The sequence below is a fragment of the Vulpes vulpes genome, chromosome 16 (genome assembly GCF_048418805.1).
Source record: "Vulpes vulpes isolate BD-2025 chromosome 16, VulVul3, whole genome shotgun sequence".
NCBI classification, from domain to species: domain Eukaryota; kingdom Metazoa; phylum Chordata; class Mammalia; order Carnivora; family Canidae; genus Vulpes; species Vulpes vulpes.
In genome coordinates, this window is record NC_132795.1 from 78,293,492 (window position 1) to 78,315,482 (window position 21,991).

A 21,991-nucleotide genomic window follows, 5' to 3' on the forward strand; every position below is an offset into this window, starting at 1 on the left:
CATACCTATCATGTCTAATAAATTCTACATCATGTCCCTGATGGCACTTCTTAATGCAGTTCACACATATGGCATTTCGATCTGTGGTGTTACAAGTGTGACATCTAAAAAGCAAAAGCTTATGTTATTTTTCTTGAACATGTTATTTCTCAAAATACTGCATTTTACCCTATGACCTTTGGTTTATGAGACGACCAAAACCCAAATTTTTGTGGCTCCAGCCCAGATAATACATTGAAGTCCTTTTGCAGAATTTAAGTCAATCTCCTGTTTAGGGTCTTCTGAGAAAAACTGATTTGCAAATTGCAGAAAGGCAGCTGAAACTTTGAATAAAGAAAAGAAAAACTATCAAAGTCTTTATGAATTTACCTGGGAGCAGGGAGAAGGGAGTCAAAAACTACTCAGTGACTGGGGAATATCTAACAATTACAGCTTTACTTTGAAACTCCTATGCAAACAAAAGCATTGTGTTCCACCTTCCTAGTGATAGCAATAGTTGGTGCAATATATTTTTTCCATATTTATGGTCTCAGACTCTTCAAGTAGATTGATTATAAAACTTAATGTGGACAAACATAAAATTCTCAGTTATGTTCTCTTTCCATTGGCAAATACTCAATTTTCTCTAGCTTACATTTAAGAGAAAACTCTGAAATTGTTATGTCTTGCCAGTTTAGAAAAGAAAATCACTATCCCCCTTTTCAAGACTCATAAGGAATTTAGAAATATACCTGTAGAAATCATGCATGGGATAGCTGGTATAACTTGATATTTTATATAAACATTGGCCTCTACTAACAGCCTTTTCTATGGCGTCTTGATTGTTCATTATTTTGTTATCTGTAATAGAAGAAAAAATAAGTTCTAAAAGACTTAAAGTATAGATTCTAAGATTCTAATAGAAGAATCACTTTTTAAGACCTTTAAAGGAGGCTAACCAACGAAAGCAAAAAAAATCAGCTTAAAATAGAAATTGGTTTGCCTTGCGTAAGATACTCCCAACTGTTTAGAACAAGTCAAAGCTTTCAAAATAGTCCCTGAGTTGTAGTTAACTTGGGAGAGTGACAGCAATGGCTTCTGATATCAGTATCTTCTCATGGCATATTTGGTGTATCCATAGGCAGAGCAGAGCAGATTCCAACATACCTTTCATTGTCACATTAACACCAGATGCTAAAAATAAGCCTCCAAACCGGTTGTTAAAAATCTGATTGCCTTCTAGTGTTGCAGTTGCGTGATTTGTAATTTCAATACCTGAAGTAAAATTTACAAACAGTAGATATATCACCACATTATACAGTTTAACTCTTAACATCTAAAGAATAAGATGCAAATGACTGAGTCACTGAACATTTATCTTCTACAGTTAATAGTCCATAATCCTTGCTAAAGAAGGAATGCTACTACAAATGGTTCATTAATACTTTATTTTCTTTGCAAGCAGAAGAGATAATGCCTGTGCAGAATTCTGTTTAGGTAGCCACTAGTTATACACATGAAGAAATGAAGAAAAAGGAAGCTGGATGGTTATGTGGGATATTTAAAAACAAAAAACACGTTATCTTCCTGGCAAAAGGTTGAAATAATATGCACAATATTTGGATTTACTTAAAAAAGTCTGAGGCCAGAGAGTTTGAATTTCTTGTATTCCAATGGTAGTACAAGCCTGCACTCTATCCCAATTAAGGTTTCATAATTACTACTGAGTAGCAGGAGAGATTTCTTAAAACTCTGGCTTAGAATAGAATCCAGAACTTGGACTGGGTGCTCTCCTAAGCCATGGTTAATTGACAGGCATTCAGCCACTTTCACAATACATTTTGCACACCTTCAGTTATTAAGCAAAAAAATTAATATATTTAGAAACTAAACATTTATAGAAGACAAGCTCCAGGTAACAAAAGAAAATACAAACCTGCAGCAAATCCATCAAATATTCTGTTTTTCCTTAAGACTGGATGACTATTAGTGCTGATGAGAACACCTGCTTGAGCATTCCTGAAAATATCATTTTCTTCAAGGAGACCTATAATAAAATATTTCCTCAGATTAAGGCTAATGCACATAAACAAGTTTTATGAGCCTTTTTGGTGGTATTTAGGTTTTTTCTTTTAGTTTCTTATTGCGTTGTATGAAATTCACAGGACTAATTTTTCAGCTGAAAAGAAAGTTTATTAGGAATTCAGAGGAGTTTATGGTAGGACATAACCAAAAACTGCTTAAAATGGCATGTGACCTTTCTAAACGAATGACTGAAAATTTCATGGTAGCAGGAACCATGACTAGTTCACTCACCATTTTATTCCCTTGGCTGCAGGCACATAGTCCTCACTAAAAATACTGAATTAAAATTAGTTCCAAGTTTTTTTTAGAATTTATGCAGCCTTAATGTTTTCATTCAAGCCCCGATTAATCCCACTACTATTACAATCATTACTTGATAATTTACTCCAGTTTCTCTTCTATTTTTCCGTTTCCTCCAACTCTTATCATGTCCCTTTCTCCACTTAAAAACCATTTTCAGAATAAAGTTTAAAATTAAGTTGCTACTTAAAGCCTTTCAAAATGTTCCCCTAACCTATTCTGTTGTCTTACTATGTTACCTATGCTTCTGATTATGCTACACGTTTTTATCTCTAATGCCTTTGGTTTGTATTATTTCCTCATCCTGGAATGTCCTGCCCTCTTTATTCCTAATGTCATTTTCTCTGGAAGATGTGTTACCCTCCATCAAATTTATTCTCTCTTCTGAGAGTACAACAAACATGATGATTAAAAAGTGAGCTGAGGAATCGGACTTGAGGTCTTCAAATACGGATTCCACCACCTTCTAGGTCTGAGTAGGTAAATTATTTACCTACTTTGTCTCAGTTTCCTTATCTAAACTGGGCATAATGGCACCTACATATAGGGTTATTATGAGGATTAAATGAATTAATACATGTGACAGTACACATGTGAAAGTAATATTACTCCTATAAAACCCACTGAACTATCAGTTGTGTACTAGCATTTCTCTGCTCTCTGAAGACATGAAACTTTATTATTTCTGTGGACATTGAATACATCTGTGGCATTTCAGTTTTGGCCTCTAAATTGCTTTCCACTCGAAAAGACCATTTCAAAGTCCCTACCTCTAATCTGCTTCTGCTAAGATTCAGTCTGAACTCGTCTACAAAGTCTCTTAGGATTTGGGTCCCGCCCCTTCTCTAGCCTCAACTCTAAGTACCTCTGTACACCTTACTAAACCACTTTGTTTCCTGTAGACTTCTGTTTACAATGTGCCATTAGACTAGACTTTCTGGAAGTAGTAGTTTTATTGACCATTTTTAGCATCTGTATCAGTTGGTACAGAGGTGTTCAATTAATATGTACAAATGAAAGTGTGAATTATGCCTTCTACATCTGGAATGGCCTCCCCACCCCACAATTTACTAGTGAATACTCATTTTTCAAGACAGCTCAAGAGTGATTTTAGTCCATGAACCTTTTCTTCACACCTTACAAATAAAACCATCCACTGTATTGCATTTGCTCATTATATCCTGTAAAGACTCCTATGAGATCTGTCACCTTACTGAATTACTAGGTTATGAGCTCTTTCAGAGTCTATGCCATTAATAGAATCATCACTGCTTGGCTGTAGTAAATTTTGAATTATTTTGTAGTAAGCTAGCTATCCTTCCATATTAGATATGTACAGTGCTGGGTTGCTGACATTTCAGGAATGGAATGGTGATAAATTTGCATTTGACATTCTCCCCTAATCACTATGAACAACATGCATTTGCAAGGGGCAGGGACAGTGGAACCTTTGCCTCAATGCAAAATGAGTTGACCTTTACGTACACAAAACCAGGCACACCTTGGCTTCATTAATTCCATTCTCCAACAAACACAGCTGTAAACAGGTACAAAGCAATACTTATTTACTACAGACATTTTCATTTATTTACAAGCCAATTAATTTCTATCCTAGTTCTATAACTGGACCTTGCCGTTTATTATATCACTATTCTAAATAAGGTCCAGAAAAGAGAATAAACAAATTCTACCTCTAAAAAGCCTAACAACTAGCACACTCAAGATGGCTAGAAAGAGAAAAGAAAAATTGTGTAGATCTCTTTCTGCTTTACCTCTAAGCACTAATCTTATAAACTATTTCAAGATCTGATAAGGAAAAAGACTGAGATTCACTCAATTATAATTCATTAATTGGCAACGTCACTGATCATTAGAGATATAGAGGAAGAATAATGAAAAATTGGATTTTTTACTAATGCAAAATTAACAACAATACCTCGACCCCCATTAAATATACAGATGCCACCATCTCTTCCATCATGGATTTTATTTCTTCTTAGTGTAGGATTACTATCTGTCTTAATCCAGACTCCAGCCATTGCATTGTCAAATATTTCATTGTCTTCTATACAGCCTAGACCTACAAGTGGAAGAATTGAGGTTATGTCATTTGGAAAGTATATTTCTAAAGACAATTAGCAATAAGAAAAAGATGAAAGATTAAACCTACCAGAATTATAAACAAGAATTCCACCATTCTGTCCTCCCCAGATTTTGTTGCGTCTAATTTTGGGGTTGCTTCCAGTCCTATAAATATAATAGAAAAAAATGCCATCTTAACTGCTTCTATTCCCATATCCCATGTTATGTGAGGTAACAGTGAAAAAATTCATATTAATTATAGTAAGAAGAACTATACAATGGAGTCTTTCCAGATGCTCTGAGAAATTTGTCATTAAAGACACTAGTTTAATTTTGCTTAATTCTATTTCCCATAGAATACACTTAGCTATATATTAATTACTATAGAGTCTCCTAATACATAAACTAAACTGAGGAGATTAAAAAAATAGTAGTCACTTAATCTATAAAGATTTTATTTATTCATGAGAGACACAGAGAGAGAGGCAGAGACATAGGCAGAGGGAGAAACAGGCTCCCCTCAGGGAGCCCGATGTGGGACTCAATCCTTGAACTCCAGGATCACGCCTTGAGCTGAAAGCAGAGCTCAACCACTGAGTCATCCAGGCATCCTGATTAAGTGATTACTATTATTGTATACTCCCCTAATATATAAAATGAAGGGCTGAATTATAAGTACTACAGTTTCTAAAACTGTTAAAATATAGGAAATAGTGTAAAAAACTATTAATTTTACAGAAATAGTGTAAAAATGGAAGCTCCCATTTACTGAGTGCCTACAACATGCCACATATAGCTCACAAGTGTTTTCATATAGCCTTCTACTTTCCAAGTACAGTGGAGTATATTGGCAACTATGACTGTTAACAGTGGATAATAGAACAGTGGAAATGTGCTCTTATGGCAGGTGTATGTGCCACTGGTTGCTCGCCTCAGCTGGTTCAAAAAAAAAAAACAAAACTATATTCTGACAAAGCCAAGCATGTGGTAAGAGCATGAATAAATATACAAAAGGAGGAATAAAGACTGAGCATTAAATAACAAGGAAAGTTCTACATACCCCACATACTCCCACCCAACTCCCTCCCAAAAGAAAGCCAAATGTGAAAACATTTACCTTATCTGAACCCCAGAATACATATGATTATAGATATCATTGTCCTCTAGCACTCCATGTCCATTGTCATAAAAATAAACACCAACCTAAAATTTAAAAAAAAATTGTTTTCAAGTGACATAAAACAATGTATTTCCCATATAAGAGTCCAAAATAATTTTACCTGCTTTCCACTATGTATCCTGTTTCTTCTCAGTACTGGAGTGCTGCCAGTTGTCACCCAGACCCCAGCCAGAGTATTACTATAAACTTCATTCTCTTCTATTACGCCTTGTCCTTTCTCATGCTAAATAAAAGTTACATTGATTACGATATATATCTTCTGGAAACAAGTAGTTTATAGTGTGTTCCCCTCCCCTCCCCTTAAAGACAGTTATGATTAAAAAAACTCAACTTTTACTTTTTTTTTTTTTTTTAAGATTTTATTTATTTATTCACAAGAGACACAAAGAGAGAGAGAGAGAGAGAGAGGCAGAGACACAGGCAGAGGGAGAAGCAGGCTCCATGCAGGGAGCCCGACATGGGACTCGATCCCAGGTCTCCAGGATCATGCCCTGGACTGAAGGTGACAATACGCCACTGGGCCACCGGGGCTGCCCTTACTTTTTAATATGGATGAGGAGGTAGTTAACATTGTTTTTGTATAGCCTCTACCCTGAGTTTAAACTCCAGAAGCTTTTGTACTATTCTTTATGTGGTCTTACACTTTAAAGCTTCTCATTTCATTCTATGATATAAAATAAACTGAAGAGTTCTCATTTTAGTAAGCTAATAGATATTGCGAGTTTTACTGGTGAAATCATTCAAAATAAGGTCTCAGGTTACTAAATGTTATTTTGAGCAGAAGACTCAAGACACAGACATTTTTAGACATGGACATTTCTATAACTGAAAATAAAAATTAGAGACATACCTGGCATTATACAAAGACCTTTCTAAAATTTCCTACATTTTTTCACTTGAATCAGTTGTAACAGTTTCAGATATACCATGGTCAGAAGATACACGACCAATATACATGGTCTTAAAATTTTCTAAGATGCTCAATTTATGTTTCAACATAAATTAAATGAAAAATTGGCTTTTCAAAAAATATTCAAAAATACTCAAGTTGGTATTAGTACTTTCAGTGATACTACGGATTTACTTAATACTTTTGGAAAATTTCAGACTCCTAGTGCAGTCACACCAGCAAAACTCCAGTGTAACAAATGTAACTCAGCCAAATCTCATGTCTCATGAGTTCAGCCTAAAATGCCAATTATAATTAAAGACTTTATTTATTTATTTATTTTTAATTTTTATTTTTTTATGTATGATAGTCACACAGAGAGAGAGAGAGAGAGGCAGAGACACAGGCAGAGGGAGAAGCAGGCTCCATGCACCGGGAGCCCGATGTGGGACTCGATCCCGGGTCTCCAGGATCGTGCCCTGGGCCAAAGGCAGGTGCTAAACTGCTGCGCCACCCAGGGATCCCAATTAAAGGCTTTAATAAAAAGGTATACTCTGCGTAAATTCAGTCAGTTGAATTTTACATAACACTATACACACTGTAAACATTATTCATATACTGGCAAGGAGAATAAGAGTCTTATTTATTATATAACTATTAAAGACCGTCATAAATTCATACACTGTAAGCTGAATATGGCCTACCTAGAGCTACATATAATTCTGTCCTCTTCTATCCTTTATTCCCTGGTTTTGATGCATGCCATTCTAGAACTGTAATTCATTAACTTACCACATAAATCCCACCATGCTGGCCATCGTGAATTTTGTTATGTCGAACAATTGGACAACTGTTTGTTCTAATCTGAATTCCTGCTAATGCATTGCCTATTTAAAAATAAAAGTTACAATGTCAACATATAGAGCCTTGTGGAACACAGAATTTTACATTACACAGTAGTTTAAAGTTTTAGAATTTTAGGAAAAGCATGATTTTGTGAAATATGTCATATTCAGAAAGATATTTATGGTCCTTAAGTACTAAAAAACAAAACTAAGGGAACTATGTATATAAAAAGAAAAATTGTAGGCAGTATAATAGTTAAGGGTAGAGACTCTGAAGCCAGGCTGCCAAGTTTTAAATCCCAGGAATTCTACCTTCCTGTGTGACTTTGAGTATGTTAATTTCATTGTACCTTTGTTTCCTGACCAGAGTGGGGATATTTAATAGTGTCTATGTCACAGGTTGATGTGAATATTCTATGACTCAATTCAGGTAAGATGTTCAGAATAAACCTGGAATTGAGTAAGCTTTACGTAAGTATTATCCAGATAAGTATTAGCAAAAGAGAAACCCCAGGAACATATCAGCGTCTAGTACACACACATCTAATAATGGTCTGCTAAATGAATATCTTAAGTTTTAATGAGGAATAAGTATTTTCCCATTATAGTTTTTTTTTTAAGATTTTATTTATTTGAGAGAATAAGCAAGCAACAGTGAGAGAGAAAGAGCACAAGCAGAGGGAGAAGCAGACTCCCCACTAAGCAGGGTGCCCCATGTAGGGCTCAATCCTGGGACTCTGGGATTATGGCCTGAGCCAAAAGCAGATGCTTAACCCACTGAGCCACCCAGGCGCCCCTCCCTTTATAGTTAGTACCAAAGTGAAAGGAATGATTCTAAGGAAACCAGATATTCTTTGAGACTAAGGTCTTTATTTGTATTCTCATCACTGGTATCTGGTATGGTTCTGGTACACAGTGGGTACTCAGTAAACGTTAAGTGAATAATGACTAACGTTAAGTAAATACATATCACAAATAATCTTTACTGGGAATGTAAAGAAATTGGATCAGTTCTCCTACTTGGATGGTTTCAAAGTGGTCCATTTTGCTAATGTCAGGAAGACAGACCAAGCTCCAAAATTTTATAGAACAAAACACACTTACCATAAATATCATTTCCTTCAATAAGGCCTCGTCCATCACCAAAGATGTAAACTCCCCCTTGATTTCCATTAAATATAGAATTCCCCCTATAATTATGAGAAATAATAAAAAATAAACATCTATTTAGCAAAAGCTTACTTGTTTAACACAACCAACTGTAAGGGCACTCATAATCATGTGACCTTAAAAAATTATTTATCTTCTGTGGACCAGTTTCCTAATTTGTAAAATAAGGGACTCAGGCTAGATGATTTCTAAATTCCCTTGTTTTTTTTTCTAAGACCTAAAGCTTCAAAGAGCCACCTAGTATTTAAGACAAAATAACATTCTTAAAAATTTCCCTCAAAATAGTTAACATATTTAGAACTGTTTCTTTCTTTCTCTTTCTTTCTTTCTTTCTTTCATTCATTCATTCATTCATTTATTTATTTATGATAGAGAGAGAGAGAGAGAGAGAGGCAGAGACATAGGCAGAGGGAGAAGCAGGCTCCATGCACCGGGAGCCCGATGTGGGATTCGATCCCGAGTCTCCAAGATTGCGCCCTGGGCCAAAGGCAGGCGCCAAACCGCTGCGCCACCCAGGGATCCCCTAGAACTGTTTCTTTTAAAGCTAATCTAGATACATTTGAAACACCATAATCTATTTTCATAAAGCCAGTGGAAAATAAAACTTGGCAATTAAAAATAATTCATCGTCACTGATTAAACTATAACAGTTTTGTTCTACACTCTTATCCAATGCCTTTCGGGCTGGGTCTGTTTCCTTACTGCGGCCTGAGGGAGTGGTAGGAATAAAAGGATGGCTTGAAGTTTTGACTTTTTGTTATTCTTGGTATCTCTGTCCAAGAATCTTTGTGATAATTACTTTCCTGAGTTATGCTATCTCCTGACTCTCAGACAAAAGAGAAGACAAGGTCATTCAGGTTCGAAGAGAAGAACATGGCCCTATATACTCATTTATAATGCAGTATCGTGAATTTAAAATAAAAATCACAGCATCTGCAACTGTTCATAAAAAATTATACATGACTCAGATCACTAAAAAACAGAATACCCAAAAATAAATGCAATAGCTATGCTCATTCAGATGCATAGAAATTTACTAGGATAATCTATTTTGTAGTAGTCAGGTGATCTAGGAAAAAAATTAAGAGTTAAAGCTAAGTATCTTGACTTTTCTTGTAACATAAAAAGTGAAGAAGTAACTTCCATCCACAATTACATTTAAATACCTTATTGTTGGGTCACTATTTGAGGTAATCCATACACCTGCAAAGTTGTTTGCATAGATTTTATTCTCTATGAATTGTCCTCTTCCTTTTTCATGCACATATATTCCTCCAGTCTGCCCATGATGAATTTCACATCGAACCACTGTGGGGTTAGCATAGGCTTTTACTTCAAAGCCTGCTATTCTGTTTCTGTGTATGTTGCAACTTTCAAAGTAACCCTGAAAAATACAGAAATCAAACTGTAGGTAAAGCTACTTTCAAAAAAGAAATGACATTTAAAAAATGACCTTTTTACTGTATGCCTCAAAATGAAGTATCAGACATGTTCAAGAGTAAGAATAAAACAGATATACACAAAATTTCAAACGATAAACAAGGAATAAAAAAGATTTAAATGTTTTAGTAAAACATACAACCACAAATCCTCTAATTAAGTCTGAGTATACTCAAAGCCAGAAAAAAAAAAAACAGAAAAAAAAAAAAAAATAAGGAAAGCTTCATTCAAAAACTGCAAATAGGAATGGCTGGGTGGCTCAGCGGTTTAGTGTCTTCCTTTGGCTTGGGGCGTGATCCTGGAGTCCTGGGATCAAGTCCCATACTGGGCTCCTTGCATGGAGCCTGCTTCTCCCTTTACCTAGGTCTTTGCCTCTCATGAATAAATAAATAGAATCTTAAAAAAAAAATACTATTACCCAATAAACACACATATCCTTTAACAAAGATTTATTAAGTATTAAAGAAAATATACTCTTGGAGATTTAAAAATGTCTCATGAAAACAAACTGTAAAAAGCTGACCTAAGGACATAATTGGAGACTAGAAAAAGACATACAAAATAATGTTCATCTTAGCCCAATGATAGGGAATAGGCTAACTTATATTCATGCTCTTCATGGTATCATGTTCAATAGAAGAAACAATACATACTTCAATACAGTATACATTAAGTATGATCTAAATTTTATTTCAAGAAAAAAATGAACAAAAAAAATAGGTGTGATTATCTGAGTATGATTACAGATGACTTCTGTATCCTTTATACTTCTCTGAATTTCTTCAATTTTCTTTAATGGACAAGCTTTACTTATTTTGTAATGAGAAGAAAAGTTACTATAATATTGATATCCTAAATTCTAAGATTTAATCAAGACTAAATATTGAGAGAAAAAAGTGAGATATTCTTAAGATGGCACTTCTAAAAGCCATTTCAACTCCTGGTCTATCTCCCATCAAAAAGTGAATATGCTCTCCTTTCTTTAAATTCCCTCAAGAACTAAGTACTTTCTTATGGTACCTCTATATACTATTTGGTACTACTTCTGTATTTGTCATATCCATTCCTCCCTGATCATAATCTCCTATAAAGAAATGACTATTCTAACTTCTGCATCTATACAGGACTTCACATGTAACAAGCACTCAAGTGGAACTAATGAATCACTTTTTGCAAAAAAAAATAGGATGTAATTCTGAATACCCTAGTTTACTACATATTTAACTCTTTAAAAGAACAGACCTCTGAGAATAACACTCAGAAATAGTTTCAGGTTTCATTTTCTATAAATAAAGTACAAATTATCTGTTAACTTCTTTACATTTGGATTAAATATTTTTTTAACTGGGGGAGTACCTAAAAAATAGTTTCTTTAAATACAAAAATTCTTTGATTTTATACCAAATAAAAATGAATGTACACTGGGTATATATATATATATATATATATATATATATATACACATACATATATATATACACACACACACACAGACTATTATGGAAAAACTGAGCATTAAAGAAACAAAAATGTTAAAAGTGTTTAGACTAAACTTAATGTTAGATTGGAGCAATTCCACATTTCTGATGTTTTCATTATTGAGAAGGGAGCTCAATTAGGCTCCTAGTTTCCTTCTGCTGGGAATTGCATGACATATGTGGTTGATAAACTTGGGAAAGAATAAACTGGGTATGCCCAATTTAGCCTCACCCTCCTCCTCAGGGAAGTGAGCTGCCCTAAGGGAGCATGCCTTCTGCCACAAACAAATCTTATGACTGAGTAAGCTTATTTAACTTGGGGGCACAGTGAACCAAACCCATTTGGTTCTTGTTCAAAGTTGTATACTCCAACTTAACCTTTTATTTATTTATAAATAAAAGTAATTTATTATTTTAGCCTCTTCATGTTACTTCATGGCTTTATTTCATAACTTGTTCAGAATGTAGCAAGATAAGGTGTGCTGCTTATTGGGCTTCCTCAAAGATTTCCATAACAGGCCACTATCATGTCCTGACTATTCTAAACATACAGTACTGTAAGTATACTTTGCTATGTATTGACTAAACATGATTCAAATGCAGGGATGCTCTTTCTCTTATCTTTAGGTTTTGACTTTGTAAAGTTAAGAGAGTCAGCTAGATCCACAAGCTTATTAAGGCAAACAGGAGTCTCCTCTTCTCATTATCCCTTATCCAGAGGTCCCCACCTTCAATTCTTTTAGCTGATTCTTTTTATCTACCTCTATATTTTTAAGACTTATGTATGCTGTAGGCATTTATGTTACATAAATCATGTAGGCATTGTCTACTGACCTCCTATTATGGAAGATAAGAACTTAGCTCTATCTTCCACCACAAATATTCACTGTATCTTTTCGATGTAGTAATATCACGATTTTTGTTAGATTAGTGTGCTATTCAGAGCGGAGTAAAAAGTAGAACTACATATTCTTTATTGTACAACTTTTTATTGAAGTTGGTAATTCTGTTATTCTTCTCCTTTGCTTAGGCCTCTACTGATAATTCTATCCTAAACTTGTTACCAGTTATTTAAACACCTTAATATATTTACAGTCACATTAGGTTTACAAATTTATCTTCCTATAAGGTTTTATAATCTGCTCTAATCTGGACTGGCTGCTTTGGTCATAGGCACATAGTCATCTACCATATTGTAATTTAAAGGTTAAAAATGTCCCTGAATTCCATCAAAGATGAAGTTTGTAACCTGTTATCTTTTGTTTTAGAATAACATTCAAGGAAAGAAAGCAGTAAAAACACATTTTTTTCTTCATGCTTTTTTAAAAAGTAAACTCTAGGGGCAACCTGGGTGGCTCAGTTGTTCAGTGTCTGCCTTTGGCTCAGGTCATGATCTCCGGGTCCTACCGCCATCCCCCAACCCTGCTTAGCGGGTAATTTGACTCTCCCTCTCCCTCTACTACTCTTCCCCTTGCTTGTGCTCTCTCAATATTTAAAATCTTTGAAAAAAAATTTCAAAAAAAAAAGTAAACTCTACTTCCAATGTGGGGCTCAAACTCATGACCGTAAGATCAAGAGTCATATGCACCACCAACTGAGCTAGCCAGGGACCCCAAACGCCTCTACACTGCTACAACCGTCATTTTCACCACATTCAGACAGAACAATCAACTGACTTACAGTTTTAAAATTTTACAAGGAAACTGATCTCTTGTTATGGGCTTAAAGGGTTCAGTTAATGTAATTTTGCTTTAAAATACTGTGCACACTAATGTGCAATTTCTATCACCTAAAGTTTAAACACATTAATAGTAAACTATTAGTAAATAGTAAACTTAATAGTATAACTATTCCAAAGTTTTAATGGAATGTATCTGTTTTAAGAGATGCCTTTAGTGTAAAATGTAATACAGAAACACAGACCAGAATTCTACTTTGCTTTATAAGATGGAAACCATGAAAATTCCAATGTATATATGCAAAACTCCAAAAGCAGGGACATTTTATTGGATGGCTCCAGAAAAATAATTTCTATCCCTATCAAAAGATACCAGATTGCTAAGAGCTTCTTCTATATATTAAAATAAGGGTTTGGGATGCCTGGGTGGCTCAGAGATCAGCTCTTAGTTTCAGCTCAGGTCATGATCTTGGGGTCCTAGGGTAGAGCCGCACATGGGGCTCTGCTCAGGGCGGTCTGCTTCAGGATTCTTTCTCCCTCTGCCCTTCCCCTTCTTCACATGCAAGTGCATGCTCTCTCTCAATAAATAAATCGATCTTTAAAATAAGCGCTTGTTAGCTTTTCAGCACAAGTGTTTCTAAATCCTTTCTGTACACATTACTGCAAATTTTTGAAAACTATCATTTTATAAAGCTAAAAACTTAACACTGATATAAAAACATAAGGTGAAGCACTTTTTCATTTAAAATTTTTGGAAGTACAACAGTCTTTATTAAATATGACAAAGTAAAAGGCACTTAAGAGTCTCTCTTAAAACTCTCCAAATAAAACAAGAATGAAAAAAATAGAAAAAAAACCCCCATGCTATCTTCATTGAAATAAACTTCCATAACCCCAAAATATTATCTATAAAACACTTGTCAAATACTATGAAATCTGGATAAGGAAGAGTAGGGTGCTGAAACCTAACAAATGTTATCTTAGACCTTCAGCAAGGTAGCTTTCCCCAAGTCACTGAAGGTTCTCATAAGCCTAGCCAATGATCTACTAAAGTGATCAGATCTAGTGGCATGAACAGAAGACAGAAAAGAAATATTCCCATAGTATTATTTTCATAGAAATAACTCAGGCACAAGAAGTAAATGTGAGCAAGAATACGCAAATGTGCAATTTCAATCATCTAAAACTTATGCTTCCTATCTGAGAGAGACTATCCAAAGTAAAAGAAAATGAAAGAAGAGAGAGGACAGCCAGATTTAAAGATATCTGTCATCTGTCAATCTGTCATGTGTTAAATTCATAAATTTAGAATAAATGTCCCCAAAATTTTATAGCAATTTGGCATTACTATGGCATTCTCATTATATTTTACAAAAATAACATTCTGCAATGGAATATTAAACAAAGATAACTGGGAACCTGCGAACACTGACAGAAAAATTATTTTTAGGAATGAGACTGGCACTGTGGTTATGTGAAAGAAAGAAAAAAGAATCCCTATCTTTTAAAGACACATGCTGAAATATTTACTGATGAGATGATGATGTCCAGGATTTGCTTCAAAATAATGTGGAGAGTAGAGAAGAGAGTAAAGAGTAAGTATAGATGAAATAAAACTGGCCATAAATTGACAGCTATTGAAGGAGAAAATGGATACATGGGGATTCATTCATTCATTATAGTCTTCTTTTATGTATGTTAGAAAAATTCCTAAAACAAAATACATTAAAAATTAGAGATGAACATCACACTAGGGGAAAAAAAAAGCGGAACTATAGAGATACAGTAAGGGGTACAGATTTGAGGAAATCACACAAAACTTAAACCGATACACAGCCAACTTTCTAAAGAAACAAACACATGGAAGAGAAAAACAGCAAAACAACACATTGGCAACAACAAAAACCTACATATGGATATTGAAGTAGAAAAGGAGATCATCACAAGAAAAAATCCCAGAATGATCTCAGACCTGTCAACCACATTTAATGCTTAGAGATATAAAAATGACCACAAAATTTGGAGGGAAAAAAGGTATAATCAAAACTGTGTATACTTATTAGCCAATTTAAAAAGTAACGTGTAGGTATTCTCAAGTGGCAAGAATTCAAGCTACAATACCCGTAAACCCTTCTTTTAAGAATAAGCAAATAATGAATGGCTAGATGAGAAAACTCATCCATACAAAGAATGAATCAAAATTTTAAAATTCAGCAATGGAGAAACTATTATATATATATATTTTTTAAATTTTTATTTATTTATGATAGTCACAGAGAGAGAGAGAGAGAGAGAGAGAGAGAGAGGCAGAGACACAGGCAGAGGGAGAAGCAGGCTCCATGCACCAGGAACCCGATATGGGATTCGATCCCGGGTCTCCAGGATCGTGCCCTGGGCCAAAGGCAGGCGCCAAACCGCTGCGCCACCCAGGGATCCCAGAGAAACTATTATAAAAGGACTAAAGGTAATATAGAGTAAATATTGACCAATAACTATAGGAATGTAAATGTTATTAACCTTCATAAGAAAAATAATAATAAATGATGTGATGGAGACAGGTTGAAAGTAAAGTGTTCATTTCCTCATTTTTCAGAGGGGAAGTTCACACTTTAAACATGAAGGTAACAATGACAAATGTTGGAGTCATGCCCTGAAATCCTAGAGATGTCCTTTATTCTTGTGCATACAGTATTTTTACAAAAACAATTCTTGAAAATGAAAAAGAGTAGAGGTTTTAATTTTTATTCTTCCCTTACAAATCTGTAATACCTTACAAATCTTTTTAATTTAAATTCAATGAGTCAACATAGAGTACATCATTAGTTTCAGATGCAGTTTTTACAAATCTCTTCATTAATCTTTAATGGGAATATTTATTGATAGCACTGCCTAGAGTTTAAAAACTTTAAAAGTTTGTAAAACTAAAGTGTGTATATATATGTATATGTATGTATATGTGTGTGTATCTCTCTCTCTCTCTATATATATATATATACACACACACACAGTATCAGAAGTGTATGATGAAAAAAAAAGAAGTGTATGATGAGGAGTAAATTACTATGATGAACTTTAGTAAGTGACAATCAGCAAAGGTCTTTTAAAGATGAGGAAGCTTATTTTCAGATTAAAATTATTTTCGTACCTCTAATCTCTCATCAATGAGACCAGAGGCATGCAAAAATATGACACTGGAGTTGTATGTCACTCTGGGGCAAAGTCTAAAGGCAACACAGGCAAAGCATAGTATAGTGCCATTACAAAACGAGAGATCCATTTAGGAACTATATCTAATATAGGCCTCTAAAAAAGGAGAGGAAATTTTCAAGATTCTTATGTTTTGACATCCCCCATACCTTTGCCCTCCAGACTACAATTCCAGTGCTTCCTACCTCCCTTACCTACTCCCTGGGGAAAAAAGAGGTACAATGTATAATGAAATGTCTTATGTATGTATGTATGTATGTATGTATGTATTTATTTATTTATTAGATTTATTTATTTATTTTTCATGAGAGACAGAGACTGGGGAAAAAAGAGGTACAATGTATAATGAAATGTTTTATTTATTTATTTATTTATTTATTTATTTATTTATTTATTTATTTATTTATTTGATTTATTTATTTATTTTTCATGAGAGACAGAGAGAGAGGCAGAAACACAAGCAGAGGGAGAAGCAGGCTCCATTCAGGGAGCCTGATGTGGGATTTGATCCCGGGTCTCCAGTCTCAAGCCTTGGGCGGAAGGCAGGTGCTAAACCTCTGAGCCACCCAAGGATTCCCCAATTTCTTTATTTCAGCTGGAGAAGGGCAAATGGTCATCTCCACTCTGTTTTCTTTTTTATTATATTATTATTTTCCCCCATTCAGCTTTCTTGTTGATAGGCCCAAGCTATAGCCTATATTTTTTGTTTTTTCTTTTCGTTTTTTTTTTTACAGTGCGCAAGCAGGGGTTGGTGGTGGGGAGTGGCAGAAGGAAAGAATCTTTTTTTTTTTTTTTTTTTTTTTTTTTTTAAAGAAGGAAAGAATCTTAAGTTAAACACACTTTGTGCTGAGTGCAGAGCCCAATGTGGGGCTTCATCTTATGACCCTGAGATCATGACCTGAGTGGAAATTAAGAGCTGGATGCTTAACCAACTGAGCCACCCAGGTGCTCCTAGCCTACATTTTAAGTGAACTGTTCTACTCAGGTTACATGTCCCCCAGGACTATGATGCACTGGATGGCCTGAAACTATTTAGGTCTAATCAGAACTTATAGAAGAGTACTCCCTCCTGGTCTAGTTCGGTTTAAAAAAGAGTTCTACATTAGGGTTTTAGGCACAAACAACAACAACAAAAAACTTCCTTCACTAATTGACAATCTGTGTATGTGAATCCAACAATCCTGTTGCCTGATTCACACCATACAACAGCAATTAAATATCACCATCACCACAATCCCATCTGGCCACCATACCATCACCTCTCTCCCATCTCTGATTCCTTAACGAAAAATGCTGCCAATATTATAACAGGACCTGAAAATTGCCTCAATGAAAATTAGACATTAAATTAAAAGAATACCTGAAAACACACCAAAGAGCATTATTTTGAAATAGTGGCCTAAAAAGAGCTCAAAAAGTCGCATCTCTAGAAACCTGTGTAAAATGACACAATAGTACTTAAAATATAGTGTCATCCATAAAGATACCTAAGTAACTGAGGCATAAGAGTTTTAGAACTGATATTTTATTACCACTGTATCTCCTATTAATATTCTGCCAGTTAAAACTAGTAGTGAAACCATTAATTCTCAAAGTGTAGCCTATAAACAACCTGCATTCAACTTACTTACGGTGCTTATTAAAAATGCATGTCCTGGTCCCCATCATATTGTTTTATCTGGGTGACTTTAATGCACTCTTACATTTGAGAACTACTAGATTCGATCTTAAAGATTCCATCAATTCCTTAAGGACCTCATCTTCTCTACATGCACATAATATTAGATTCATGAATTTACATAATATTGCATATTGATTTTAAAATACATTACTGAAATTTCTTTTAACCCTGTACTTTTCAATTCACATAGTTTGGTGATGAGAAAATGCAGAAATCTATTTGAAATTCAACTGATATGGCACGCTTGGCTGACTCAATTGGTGGAGCATGTGACTCCTGATTTCCAGGTTATGAGTTCGAGCTCCACATTGGGTGTCCAGAGATTGCTTAAAAAAAAAAATCTTAAAAAAAAATTAATGAAGTCAGTTTTTCTATTAACAATAAACATAGGATTCTTACCATGCCATGATCAAATGTGAACACACCGACATCACGTCCATGATGGATATGATTCCGTCTAATAATTGGGTTTCCATGATTTTTAACCCAAATCCCAGCTAAAGCATTATTGGAAATTTCATTATCCTCATATATTCCCTGTAACAATTAATCAGAAATAGTTATTAGCAGATATTTTAAAGACTTTTTAAAAACAAAAACCCACAAAATTTAAAAATACCTGTGCATGATCTGTTATATAAAGTCCAACATTTTCACAGTCGCTGATGTTACAGTGTTTGATAGTGGGACATGCTCCTTGACCACTAACACATACTGCAGAGCCAACTGTAAGAAAAATGATTTATTTAAAAACCTACTGGGCAACAACAGCACAATGGCCCATTTTATAATAAGACATAAGGGAAACACTAACCTGTACACGTACTTCGGATGATACAGTGATCAATAATAGGGCTACAATTAACCGTAATCTCTAAGCAGTGGTGTGCATTATGGTGTTGAGCAGATTTGTCATCAGGGTTAAACTGAAAAGTAGAAATTTTGCTTGAAATTTTGACTGAACTGCTGCCTTAAATGATTTCAACAAACATTCTAACTCTAAAATTCCTTACCCTTATTGTCATATATCCAACATAAGCATCTTCAGAACCTTCCATAAAAACGAAGGTTGAATCTCTAGTGTTTTCAATTATAACTTTGTCTGCTACTTTTCCAGGTGCTGTGAGAAGATATTTTAAAACATATAACTTTTATTTTTTTAAAAACACATATATCAGACATGAAATTCCAATAAAATTCTATTTTTTAATCAGTAAAAACACTCTGCCATAAAACTAGTAATATGGAAATCTTTTTGTTTTTAAGTTGGGTATTTGAGAAATTTTAAAGAAAATTTTTAATTGAAGTATAGTTGACATATTAGCCTCAGGGCTACAACATAGTAACTTGACAATTATATACATTACAAAATGCTCACTATTTTAAGTGTATACTCTATCACCATACAAAGTTATTATAATATTACTTTTTTAAAAAAGATTTATTTATTTGAGAGAGAGAGAGAGAGGGAGAGAGCGAGCGCACATGCAAGTGGTGTGAGGGCCAGAGAGAAGGGGAAAAAAATCCTTAAGCCGACTCCCTGCTGAGCTCAGAGCCCCATTGGGGGCTCAAATCCCAAAACCCTGAGGATCATGACCTGAGTCAAAATCAAGAGTCAGACACTAAATTGACTGAAGCACCCAGGTGCCCTGTTACTATATTACTGATTACATTCCCTGTGCTTTACTTTTCATCCTGTGACATTTATCTTATAAACGGAATTCTGTACTTTTCAGTCATCTTCACCTTTTTTGCCCATCTGCCCAACCACCTCCCTTCTGCAAACCACCTATATGTTCTCTGTGTTTATGAGTCTGTTTCTTTTTTGTTGTTTTGTTTTTTAGATTCCACATGTTAAGTGAAATCACTTGGTAGTTGTGTTCCTCTCACTTACTTCACACTTAGCATACTACAGAGAAGGAGCTATTTAAAAATAGGTAAGAATAATTCATTTTATCAGGTAACTATGTTTCACTGGTCTTTACTACAGGTGGTCATATTTAACGTGGGTATTATTTGAGTCCCATTATATTCAAATTTAGGTATAATAATATAACTACTAATAATATTTAGTATCAAGTACAATGACATATTAAAAAATGGTTTAACAATAGGCCTGGGTGGCTCAATGGTTGAGCATCTGCCTTTGGCTCAGGGCGTGATCCTGGAGTCCCGGGACTGAGTCCCACATTGGGCTTCCTGCACGAAGCTTGCTTCTCCCTCTGTCTATGTATGTCTCTGCCTCTCTGTGTCTCTCATGAATAATTAAAATCTTAAAAAAATAAAAATTAAAAATAAAAAATGGTTTCTTGTGGAAACAAAATCACTTCTGCAGCACCAGAAAAAAGAACTCAGGGAAAGCAAAGGAGAAGAGGATGATGAGTAGGTAGAGAAAGAAATGTCCTAAGTTAAATTTATTTCTAATACTGGCCTTTATTTGGAAGGTATTGCAAATCCATAGGCAAAATTTTCTATGTCCTCCTCCCCTTTTCTCTGTGGTGGAAATGGGGGAGGGAAGCAAAAAGGGCAGTACATGCAAATTTCAATAACAAGTAATAATTACTAGCTATCTTAAAATGGTCCACGTACTGTGTCCTTAAAAAATCAGCACAAATCTAGAATGACTGATCAGTGCTCAACAATTATTTCACTACATTTATTCTTAGAAACTGGACTATAAAAATAGCTTTGAAACAGTACAAAAAAAATTTATCAAGGACATTGTTTCATTAAAAACAGAGCAACAGAAACACTAACCATCTTTATTTTCAAATAAAAGATAAAACAAGTATCTTTCTTTCCTTAATGAATAAGGCATTGGACAAAGTACAGACATCAAGAGGGAGGCAGGGAGGGATGGCAGGAGAGAGGATGGACATATATTAATTAATTAATTAATTAATTAATTAACTAACTAACTGGTGTGCCTTGCAGGCAAACTCTTGATTTTGGCTTAGATCATGATCTCAGGGTTGTAAGATCAAGCCCCTGCTTCAGATTCTCCATCTCCCCCACTGCCCCATGCTACCGCTCTTCAGGAAAAAAAAAAAAGAAAAAAGAAAAGATGATTTATTTTTATTTTCTGAACTCTCATGTTTTCATTGCAATGAGCAATATTCCTACTCTTTCCTAACCATTAAAGTATTATCAAGGTTCATCTAGATTTTAAGTCACTAACATTTTAAGAAACCCATCATGTAAATAATACATTAAAAAATTTTAATGAAAAAACAAAAAAAAATTTTTTTAAAGATTTTATTTATTCATGAAAGACACAGAAGAGGGAGAGGCAGAGACACAGGCAGAGGGAGAAGTAGGCTCCATGCAGGGAGCCAGATGTGGGACTCGATCCCCAGTCTCCAGGATCAGGCCCTGGGCTGAAGGCAGGTGCTAAACCGCTGAGCCACCCGGACTGCCCCTGAGAAAATAAATTTTTAATGACAACGCATTTCAGAATACCTGCACCAATCATGGTGATTGGAGATTCAATATATATCCATTCATCAGTATATATTCCAGAATGAACGAAGATAAGTCCATCAAAATGAGCTTCTTGTACCCCACCCAGGGCATCTTCAATTGTATCATAATACTAGAAAAAAATAAAAGTGTCAGTACAGAACTGAAAGATTACCATTTTAAGTCTTATAAAAATACAAATCAAACATACCAACATATTTTCTCTTCCTTTATATCTTGCAGGATTACTGTAGAAATGTTCAGCAAATCCTGGCTTTACATGTGCACCTTTATACTAAAATGTCAAAAAACAAAACAAAAAAACACAAAACAAACAAAACAAAAAAAAAACCAGAAACAAACATTGACTACTAATGTAAACATTATATTCCAAATTAATACTGTATATATTTTTTATTAAATATCAAAAGCAATCAATTACACCAACTAGTTTTCTGTTGCATAGTGCAATGTACAATCTAAAACAGCTTATAACTCAGTAATAATATCCAGTAAGA

General features: G+C 34.6%; 1 protein-coding gene across 3 annotated transcripts in view; it reads right to left on the minus strand.

Annotated features, from left to right (window-relative positions):
• FBXO11 (F-box protein 11) overlaps nt 1-21,991 on the minus strand; it is an 89,285-nt gene that overhangs the window by 1,402 nt on the left and 65,892 nt on the right. For all 3 annotated transcript variants that reach the window (XM_072741209.1, XM_072741211.1, XM_072741210.1), the window contains exons 6-22: nt 21,685-21,768; nt 21,474-21,606; nt 19,028-19,134; nt 18,829-18,940; nt 18,634-18,740; nt 18,414-18,551; nt 9,697-9,914; nt 8,465-8,550; nt 7,308-7,402; nt 5,727-5,849; nt 5,564-5,649; nt 4,535-4,611; nt 4,301-4,444; nt 1,916-2,026; nt 1,147-1,254; nt 732-840; nt 6-104 (exon numbers count right to left, since the gene is read on the minus strand). In XM_072741209.1, coding sequence (XP_072597310.1) covers nt 6-104; nt 732-840; nt 1,147-1,254; nt 1,916-2,026; nt 4,301-4,444; nt 4,535-4,611; nt 5,564-5,649; nt 5,727-5,849; nt 7,308-7,402; nt 8,465-8,550; nt 9,697-9,914; nt 18,414-18,551; nt 18,634-18,740; nt 18,829-18,940; nt 19,028-19,134; nt 21,474-21,606; nt 21,685-21,768 — 1,937 coding nt within the window. The remainder of the gene's footprint in view (nt 1-5; nt 105-731; nt 841-1,146; nt 1,255-1,915; nt 2,027-4,300; nt 4,445-4,534; nt 4,612-5,563; nt 5,650-5,726; nt 5,850-7,307; nt 7,403-8,464; nt 8,551-9,696; nt 9,915-18,413; nt 18,552-18,633; nt 18,741-18,828; nt 18,941-19,027; nt 19,135-21,473; nt 21,607-21,684; nt 21,769-21,991) is intronic.